This window comes from Columba livia, chromosome 12, assembly GCF_036013475.1.
Source record: "Columba livia isolate bColLiv1 breed racing homer chromosome 12, bColLiv1.pat.W.v2, whole genome shotgun sequence".
Lineage (NCBI taxonomy): Eukaryota > Metazoa > Chordata > Aves > Columbiformes > Columbidae > Columba > Columba livia.
The window spans coordinates 15771812-15782439 of NC_088613.1; the positions used below are offsets into that span (position 1 = coordinate 15771812).

The 10628-nt window shown below is 36.7% G+C and overlaps 1 protein-coding gene across 2 annotated transcripts in view; it reads left to right on the forward strand.

Annotated features, from left to right (window-relative positions):
* LOC102083499 (probable global transcription activator SNF2L1) overlaps positions 1–10406 on the forward strand; it is a 33254-nt gene extending 22848 nt beyond the window's left edge. For both annotated transcript variants that reach the window (XM_065077937.1, XM_021296748.2), the window contains 4 exons: positions 119–237; positions 433–645; positions 5252–5362; positions 6016–10406. In XM_065077937.1, coding sequence (XP_064934009.1) covers positions 119–237; positions 433–645; positions 5252–5362; positions 6016–6087 — 515 coding nt within the window. In that variant the 3' untranslated portion in view covers positions 6088–10406. The remainder of the gene's footprint in view (positions 1–118; positions 238–432; positions 646–5251; positions 5363–6015) is intronic.
* Positions 10407–10628: the final 222 nt, after the last annotated feature.

The window sequence follows — 10628 nt, forward strand, 5'->3', positions numbered from 1 at the left end:
CTTAGAGACAGCCAGAGAAAACTGGAATATGAATGTTTCACTGCTTAACTAGCAGCTCTAACCTGTTTCACCATTGTGAAAAAAAGCCGTCATTAAAAACTCTGCTTTGCATTTTTAGCTGTTTTTTGGGAACGTTGTAATGAACTACAGGACATTGAGAGGATTATGGCTCAAATTGAACGAGGGGAGGCAAGAATTCAACGGAGGATCAGTATCAAGAAAGCCCTTGATGCCAAAGTAATTACAAGTATTTTGTTCTCGGCAGCTGACTTCTTCCAGATTCTTTCAGAAGAGGAATAGTTGGGGATGGGAGTTCTATTTTTTTATGTAGCATATTTAGAAAACTATATATCAGTAATCTACACTAATATGTAATAAATCCTTGGTGTGGTATTGTATGCTTGATAGTCCCTATTTTTGTTTTGCATTCAGATTGCACGGTATAAAGCACCTTTTCATCAGTTACGTATTCAGTATGGAACAAACAAAGGGAAAAATTACACAGAAGAGGAAGACAGATTTTTGATATGCATGTTACACAAGATGGGCTTTGACAAGGAAAACGTGTACGAGGAGCTGCGGCAGTGTGTGCGCAACGCTCCTCAGTTCAGATTCGACTGGTTCATCAAATCTAGAACTGCCATGGTAGGTATCAGTTACGGGGACTAAGTTGTTATATGAAGTATCTTGTTCCTTTGTTTTAGGCACCATCGCATAAAATTTGGATTTATGCCAGAATATTGGAGTCTAGGAAACAAGTGCTGGAAGAATAACTTAGATTTTTATTCTCATTTCTAGTTTTTAATAAAATAACCTTTTCCCTTTGTACAGCAAACACAATACAGCTGAAACAAACAGATTAGAAAACCTGCCAGGCTGAAGTCCCATGTTACCCAAAGGGATTAATGGAGGAGTAGACTATGCTTATAAATACCCTGGTGCTTTTATTGCAAACTAAAAGTTTTCCCAAACAACGTATTAAAATATGACTGCTTGCCAGAGTTATTGGACAGTATTAAAGACTGAAACATTTGAATGATAAACTTTGAGAAAAGAACACTTTTCAATATTGGTACTTCATTTGTAAAAGCATGAGGAAATTCAGTGATTAATGTAAAAATTAATCATTGAAATAAGTGGTTTAAAATGCAGTTCATAGTTGTGCAAAAGGATTATCACGTACAAGTGTTTAATTTTTTTTAGTTATACTTTTCTGAAGATTCTTTTCATACTTAGAGAATATAATACAAGTTTGGTAGCAAGTAGACTGGTACTCTGAATTTTAGCTGTATTATTGTTTTTCTTCGTCTGTCTGATGAGCAGAGCCATGCTTTTTAAATCTAGTCCTTAAGTGGGAAGTGGTGACACTAACAGAAGCTTTGGTGGTTGCAAATAACTGATGTAGGTACCAACCTCAGAACATGGGACTTGTAATGATAAAAAGCTGTTAGCTCTGCCCTGGAAGTTTTGTTCAGATCTCCCCAGATTTGGTTCCTTTTTCCTATGAGTAAAATTTGTAAGTCTCTGCACCGTATATAAGAAATACATGTGTCCATTTCCACATGAGCATATTTATATGGGACAAATGTACTTCCATTTTTTTTTTTTGTAATACCAGAAATAACTTTATCTTACTCGTGATGAGTGAGAGCTGGGACCCTTTTTTGTCTGCTTGAATACAAAACCATATTGCTCATGAGTGTTAGAAAAGAGTGGAGCATGTGGTCCCTTACCCAACTGTCATAGATTCTCCCCATTGTCTTGTAAGCAAATTTCTAATTAAATGCTATGCTGCACTCATGTAACTTTGTATACAGATCTGGATTGTTTTGGTAGTTCAGTCTGGCAATTGCAGAACCGCTGTGCATTATTATTTACTGTCTTCATTTCCTGGCATCAGGATTTGTTTATAAGATGTTCTTTGAGAGTTCTGGGTACTGTACTAAGAATAAGTGAAATATAAGATAAAATTGTTAAAATGTGTATTTGAACAGGTGGCAATATTTGCTTTTCCCAGTGCTACTTATAATTATGCGATACAATTTCTCCTTGATATTTCAGCCATTAAAGTGGTTCTGGATAGTGCAGCACTTAGCCCTTAATTAAAAAGAATTACGAGCTTTACTTGCTAAAATGGCTGTTTGAAGTAATAGTAGATTTTAAAATTATGTCCATAAAGAGAGAAACTTCCAATATTTAGTCTATTATGAAGTTCCTTTTAAGTTGTCTGTGGAGGAATCCATTCAAGTAAATCATAGAAATTAGTACTAGAAATTAAAAGTATAGTTCAACTTTTAATATTAGTTGACATATAGTTAAGTCGGAGTAAAGTTGAATATTCAACTTAAATCTTCTTGCAGATCCTTATGTTCAGAATAATTTTCTTTTTAAAAGGGATAAGAATCATATGCTAAAGTGTAGAAATATATTCTGTGGTGTCTAATGCTGAAATTGAGGCACTGGGAATAGAGTAAATATTTTGACTTATGTTTTGTCTTACTAAAAATATGAATAGATAGAATATTATTTCTCCTATTACACAGTTGAAAAAGAATAATACAAAAAATACAAAGCTAAAATAAGATTTTTTGCTTTCAACATGCATTTAATTTTCCTAAATGTCTGAAATTGCCATGAAATGCGCGGTGTTTGGTACCGGGGTGTCAAACTCATTTTCACCGGGGGCCACATCAGCCTTGTAGTTGCGTTCAAAGGGCCCAGTGTGATTTTTGAGACTGTTTCAATGTAACTACTCCAACCGCCAGGCTGAAATGAGTTTGACACCCGTGGGTTAGTAGTTTATAACTGCTAGTTGCTGATATATGTTATGTTTTCAAATAATCTGACACTTGTGGAAGTATTAATTCCTGTGGGCTCGTTTTGCACTAGCTAGGCAGTTTTTATGAAAAAATGTGCTGGAAAGTCACTTGATACTAAGAATAATGAATGAAGTATAAGTACAAATCGTTATGAAGGGCTAAATAGTAAGTTCAGTGAAGGTGGATAAAACTTCTTGCAATACTGAAATTCACATGTGGTCTCAATTACCCCTGATTACATTCAAACTGATATGAAACAAGATAGAAAGAGCATCGTAATTCTGAAAAGGCTCTTGGAGGAAACTTTGTGTTCTACTAACCACTAGATGTCTCTTGAATTCCATGTAAATAGCCAATTTATCTTCCATCTTCCGATTTCTGTTCCTTGTCCTTCTGAAGATTTCTCTTTGGAAAACAAAAATTCTGCTTCATTTATTTATTCCAAAACCAGATGGTTTACCCCAAGTATAAGTTTTCAAAGAGACTGAGAGATGCCTAAAATTGCAGTGTTTTTTTTTTTTTCTAAACTGGGCATAGAGGTTTAGATTTTTAAGTTGAGTTGTTGTTGTTCTTGTATTTCTGTCCATGCAGGAAGAATGCAAAATAGCATGGCAGTAGTAAATCATGTGTTTGTTTTCTGAAGACATAAATCATGCATATTCTCTCTTTCCTGTCTGCAAACCCTACCCAGCATAAGACAAATGGCTCCTTTGTAAATACAGGAATCCACGGCCCTGTTGACAGAGCTTAGGACTGCATTCCCTCCCAAGTCAGCACCTCTGCTGTCAGTCATGCAGAAGGTGATGGTTCACTGCTCCCATCTTATTTAGTGCAATCCTAGTCTTTATAGCTGTGAAGCGGTGAGCAAAGTACATCTTATCTCTTTCCATCCTAAAGAGAAAAGTATCAGGCCACGCTGAATAAAATCTTATCTCTAAAGGTGCAAGGCATTTCTATGGTAATAAAAAGGAATGGATCAGTCCGTATAGAAATTGCAGTAGCTCAAAGCGGGATTTATCATGCGGATTTTTTCTGGTGGTAGGTGTAGAAGAAGCCTGTTTGCATGTCACATCTTACTGCCAACTGCTTCTGTGGTTCTCTGTCTTTTGAGTCCATGCTCTGTCCACAGCATGTTGTTCTGGAGTAGCGGTCCTCCTGCAGAGCCTAAGTCTGAACCTGTGCACTTCAAGAAATGTACTTAGGCAAGCATTTTTCCTCAGGAAAGACAAGGATTTTTCTTAGTGCCTTAGGCAAAAGGATCAAGGTTATTTCTTATTTCAAAGATGAGTCATATTTCTGACTGGTTCAGAACGTTCAGGATCAAGAAAGCGTGTAGGTTGTGTCTTTTTCCATCATATAACATGATGACCGAGGCAATATGCGGGTTACAGGTGCTGAGGAAACAGAGACTAATCCCTGGATGAAAAGGTCACCTGTTCCCGTCATTGCAAATAGACCAGTTGTACGTTGAGATTTATATTACTAGGTAATTCTAGGATAGCTTGTGGTTCAAAAATGGCTTCATTGAATTTAATGGAGATAAGACATTTTTCTGGCCTTTTTTTTTTTCCCTCAGAAGAAAGCTTCCTGCTTTGAGTGGGAAAGAAAAGCCCATGGAATCGCTGTTTTCAGCATAGCTAGAACATATTGAATAATTGCAATAAAAATGAGTACTGTTATGTATTTGGTAAGAGATTTTTTTTTTTGAGATGGAATACAATAAACTGTCCAAGTGAGATGAGTTCTGTTAACCGAGCCAACTCTTATTAGCTGCAATGCAGATACTTGTAGAACTGTATTGGAAATATTTAATTGTATAAATGACCTTTCAGCATTTAATCTTGATCACTTTGAGATGGTGTGGAAACCTTGATGTTAAAAGCATTTAGGGCCTGCTACTTTTTGGCTGCTGTTTGACTAAGTATACAGCAGCAAGTTAATGAGTTGGGACTGGAGAGATTTTTGCCTGTTTGGAGCTCTGTAGTGTCTTGTCACAAAAACCTTGTCCGTGTGCCACAGAGAAGTGTTGCTTAAGGTAGCTTTGATTCCTTTTCTCTCTGCTTCAGAGATATGCTCCGAGAGCTGTTTTCCTCAAGTCTGGCATAGTATGCTGGCAGGCTAGTATTTGCTTCATCTAAGCAAGATGAAAGATCGCATCAGTCTTTTGGGGTGTCAGTTTGGAAGATACAGACAATCCTGAAAACTCCCTGTCAGGAAGCTGAGTATTTCAATACAGCTCTCGCTGTTTATAAAGAAGGTTAAACTAAGGTAAAAACAGATGAACAATAACTAAGCTAATCTTATTAGTACATGAATATTGAATGTTTTTGGAAAACTTAAGTATTTTGGAATTCAAGAATTTTGAACGTGTTTATGTAAATGAGAGATTTGTATAATTTATGTAGGGAATGTGATGTTTTCTTTTTCCTTAGGAGTTTCAGAGACGCTGCAATACTCTCATATCATTAATAGAAAAAGAAAATATGGAAATTGAGGAAAAAGAAAGAGCTGAAAAGAAGAAAAGAGGAGCAAAAGTCACAGCAGTATGTTTAGCAGCACCTACTTGATTTCTAGGGGGGTGGAATTCAATTCTATCTTTTAGAAAATGAAAAAAAGAATTGTAGCCACTGGTTGTTTAAATATAAATCATTAGTTGAGAGATGAAATGGAAATATTTGTTTATTCACAGCTTGTCTAGATTTTATGTAGGCATTCTCAGTTCATAGTATTTTGGGGCTTTTCTTTTTGTGGAGAGTCTCTTGTTTAGCAGAGGTAGATTCCTTTCTACCTACATATTAGCATTGTATGTTTGCTTTAAGTTAATCTCAGATTGTTGTTCCTCCCCTATGTTTCTGGAAGAAGAAATAATAAGTACTACTTTTATTTTGAAGAGTTATCATCTTTAGAACAGAATTGGGTATAAGTCAAGGTCCTGATGTTTTCACCCAGTATGTGTGGTATGTGTGGCACCTGTACCATTGAGACCTTGTAATGATTTCAAGAAGAGAAAAAGGGCAGCAGAATTAAATGGTTTTGTTTGCTTTCCCATTATACAGAGCCAAATTAAAATATATATACACATAATACATGGGGGTCACTTATCTTTTTTTGAATAATTAGTAGTTGACTTAATTTTTTTTTTATAATGCCACCTTTTTTTCTTGAATATATATATATATTTTTTTCCCCTTTTTAGTCACAGAAGAGAAAAGCAGATTTGGCCACTGAGAACTCTGGAAAAAAAGATGCTAAGAAAGTAAAGTCGTGAACCTGAAAACGGAATGCTGACTGTAAAACTGCCACTTTCTTCTCTCCATCTTCAAGTATTAATTGCCAACTTCTTTGTATTCATGGTACTCTTCCCTAAACCCCATGGTCGAATTTTGCAAATTTTGTATACTTTACAATGTCTTTCTTTACCGAAAATATGTAGCTTTATATCTTATGCATTCCAGTATTTTTGTGTACCGTATTTTGTGAGTTTCACGTCTTCAGCAAAATTCACTCAGTCCTTGTTTTTTTGAAGCTTGTGCTGAGGTTTTAGCTTTTATATGTTTTATATGCTGCTGCTTTGAAAGAAAACCTAGATTCTATAGCTGTATTATTGTTGGTTCATATTTTAAATTTATATGGCGGCTGAAAAATAAACTGACTTAATGATTTGAAGAGAAATATACTTCACCTTTGTTTTCCCCACCCTCTCTCCCTTCTTTGCGTAGCTACATTGAGAGTGAACGTTAAGGTTTGTATAATTGTGCCTTCATCATTGATCAGATTTTGTTTTCCAGAGGAGTGCTTGATAGAATCAGGAGCATGACAGAACAAAAAAATGTAATTAGACTGGCATCCTTGTTTGCTGTCAGCATTCAATTGACATTTTTCTCTGAAATGTTTGGAAGGAAAGCCAGCAAATAACTATTATTATTCTTTTTTTATCACTGGTTTCTGCTGGGCTTCCTACACGCTTATACACAAGGTGAGGTGTTTTTCAGAATGGTCTCTAGATGAAAACGTTTCTATGCCTAATAAACTGAAGTAGTCAGCTAACAGCTTTTTTAAATAACACGCAAAATAACTCCTCTTGTGTTTGGTGGGCCGCTCGGCTGTGCTGCCTTGTGCTGCAAGACCTTTGTTGCTCTAATGATCTCTGCTGACTTTCTGCTTTTACCTTTGATTCGCTGTGTCAGTCGGAAAAAATGGGGATATGTTACGGAGTGCTCCTTTTTAGTATTGCTATTTTAATGAAGGGATGAAAGTGTTGGATGTATGATTTTTTTGACTTTGCAAGAATGGCCTTTTTTAAGCAGGTTCATAGTTTCCGCTCACCTTGGAGTCTCTGCCTTTCCCAGATCAGTAGAACAGTGAGTGTGACATCTAATGTTTTACTTTAATCTTGTGTCTCTCATCGGCTGTTTGGTATGGACCTTGCTGCAGTGAGACATGCCCTCGTCGTGTCAAGCCTAGATTAATGCAGTGTGCTTTATGTGCTGCTTCCCTTGAAGGCTACTTGTAAATGTCTTCTAGTGCAGTTTGCTTCCTTCTGCGGCTTGAGTTGTTTTGAGATGAAAAAAATCTCTTCAAACTCTTTGTATTTCATGCTTTGCATCGGCTGCCTTCTGTATTTATAAAATTTAGGACTTTTTATAATGTTCTTGAGTCTTAGGATGGAGTTCTGCCTGTATTCTTTTCTGTCATTTAAAATATATTGGAATGTCTTTGGAGTTTTCTGGGATTAATCTCTGTAAGCTCAATGAATAATTTTGAATCTTTCTTGATAGTGTTTAAGATTTAGGGCAAAATGGGTGTGTGACATGCTTGAGCATTTTGGAAGATCAGTAATTTGATTTGATATTTTGGAATGGAGCTGTTGTTTGAGGACCAGGTTGTTAATTATTTTGCTGGGCTTTTGTTTGTAAGACTTGTACTTTGAAAAAGGTTGAGATTCATCTGACTTGAGAGCTACATCTAATAATGGTGGGGCATGGTTTTCAGACAGAAGATTAGCGATGGGTGTCAATGCGTGCTTTTAAGTGAAAGTGCAGCCCAGATGGGATAGGTCTGCTCAGAAAAGAATCTGTCTTTTCAAAAAATATTTTTGGTAATGGCGCAGTTGACATCCTGATTTATCCTGGGGACAAGGACATCCCATGTAATTATGGGCTGGAAGAAGGCTGTGCAGCATAATCACAAATCCCTGGAGCATTGCTATTAAGAGAGAGAGGAAGATGCTTTATTTACATGTGCTTTTTGGCTCCCATGTAAATTTATGGCCCAAAACTGTTAAGTACAATGAGGAGGGGAAAAAAAGGCAGGAACAGCCAGTTGAATTTTTATTGAATTACATGGCTAGGTCTAGACCTTATTCTAGTGCTTCTGTTTAGCTTTAGGTGAATGTTAATGTTTTAAGTCTTGAAGTAAGTGTACTCTGGTTTTGTTTATTGTAGATTAGTTTGGTTTGACTTGCATGTTTTTGTTTATTCTGTTTCTCTGTGTTACAAAGTGTATGGAAAGTCTTCAAATGGTAATATCTCAACTTGTTCTTTCATGTAGATTTCCTGAGTTACCACTTGAGTTAATGTTCACTTTTCTCCTCCTTCAATGACATGATATACTAGCTACACAGCAAAAGATCATGCAGTTGTTCTTCCAGATATTATCCTCTTGATCAGACAGCTTCTCTGAAGAATGACAGATGCTCCCAGGAACTATCTGTTCTCTCTTACAGCCTGTAGTTCCCAGTTAAACTGAATGTGCTGTTGAACAACAGTCCTTGAGAGCACTTGTACCCTCTATACTAGTTCCTCAGCATATTGGGTCTTCTCATCCATCACATCCCACAGTGATAACTAAAGAAAATTGTGAACAGCTGCTGGTCAGGGTTAAAGTAAAATGGATCTTTCTTTTCCTTTTTTGTTCTTCTAGTTGCAGATACACAGTATGTGCCTAGCAGTATCTAACTTATATGCTGCTGTGACTCAAAATTAGGTGGACTGAAGTAAAGAAACCTTCCTCTTTTTTAACTACTGTTTTCTTAGGTGAGGAATCCTGTTTGTAAGAAGTTTGTAAGCACTGAATATAATGTTATACAAAACTTATGAAAAGTCTGGGCCTTTAGGCAATGTGGTAGTTGCCAAAAAATGGCATAATATAAAATTTAGAAAATAATTTGTTTCCTTTGCATAGACACCTAAAATTTGATTGTGTTAGCATTAGGGTTGAAGAAAGACAAAGCTGTCACTGGCACCTTCATGCACTGGGCAGTGCACAGAACGTCCTGGGAGAGGTCACAACAGTTGTTGTGTTCTTTTTCTTTTCACATATTCATTAGTTTCGAATTATCAGTTAGTGGTGACAATAAAAAAAGTCACACAGCTGACCGTCCTCATTACGTCTAATTTCAAATGACTATAATGACATAAGGAATGAAGCTTTATCCCTGCTGGTAATACTACACCATCCTTAGATACTCTGCATAGGTAGCATTACTGTACTGAAATACCAAGTAAGAATTTTTTTCTTGTAGATTAGCATTGCTTGTTTGATTTAGTGCTAGTGCCTGGTTATGGTTTAACAAAAAAACCAAACCCAACTTTCATTCTTTGAGATCATAAGCAAGGGGTGCAGTATATGGAAATGAATCAGAACCTTTCTAGGTGCCTGGTGGAAGTAACTTGTGTTGTGCAGCGTCAGCAGTTGTGCTGTGGTGCCGGCGCTCCCCGCGCACGCCTCTTCCTCTGCCTCAGCGAGGGGATTTAGGACGTTCGGTGGTCGCACATCAATGCCAAAGCTGAAAAATGTGAGCCTTACAGGTTGGAAAAGCGTATGGAATTTTGCAGTCGGCAGCGATCTATGTGGATGTAAAATGATGTGCTTGGTTTAGACGTGGGCCCTTGTGACGTTGGAAGGATTGTTCACTGCCTAGTTCTGATCTGGTTAAGATAATTTGACAGTTGTTACGTTTTACTTAAGTTTATCTAGTCCGTGTACTTAGCTTGAAGCATGCATGTAAATGCTTTGGTGGGTCACAGTTACAATGTTTGATATGTTCTTTTTCTGAAAGAGTTAAAGTTGAACTTGGTTTGCATATTTTGAAATGCATTGTACTTTTTAATTCCATTTGCATGATATCCATCCTTTCATAAGAGCCTTAATAGGAGTAATATTTGCTGCCTCAAAGGTATGTCTACATTGTGTTGTTGAAAGATAACTTCTGAACTTTTAAAAACTGACATTTGTTTATTAAGTTGTACATATATGAAAATAAAAATTAATATGAACCTGACGTATTCTGGTAATTACACTTCTGGCACAGATGGGCCCATGCACTTGGGGACTGTTCAGAATAATCTGACTTGTTTTTGTTGCTCTTATTCCTCTCTAACCTTCAAGCTGTGGTAGCTGAATGTAAGGGGGTGTGTGCCTGTTCCATATCTGCTTTCAAACTTTCTAATTATCTGTAATCTAAAATAAAGTACTAGTAGTGCCTGTATTTTTATGACAGCCTTGCCTGTGTTGTCTCTTAGTATGGTATGATACAGTGTATGTTGATCATGTATTAAAGTATATTACTGTTTTTCTGTTATTCTATACCTCTGGCATGTTACTAAAATAAAATACTTTGGAGCTTAAGTCTTGGAGACACAGAATGGCAGGGACCAGGAGTTTTGTTGTTGCAGCTGTTCATCACTGGTGGGCTTGCTGGGTATTCTGCTCGGAGAGGTGCATGTCCTAAATGGATGTTCAGTTTTCCACTTTTTTCTCAGGATGACCCCCTAATAAAAAGGAGATGCAGTTAGGAGCTGTGGAAGA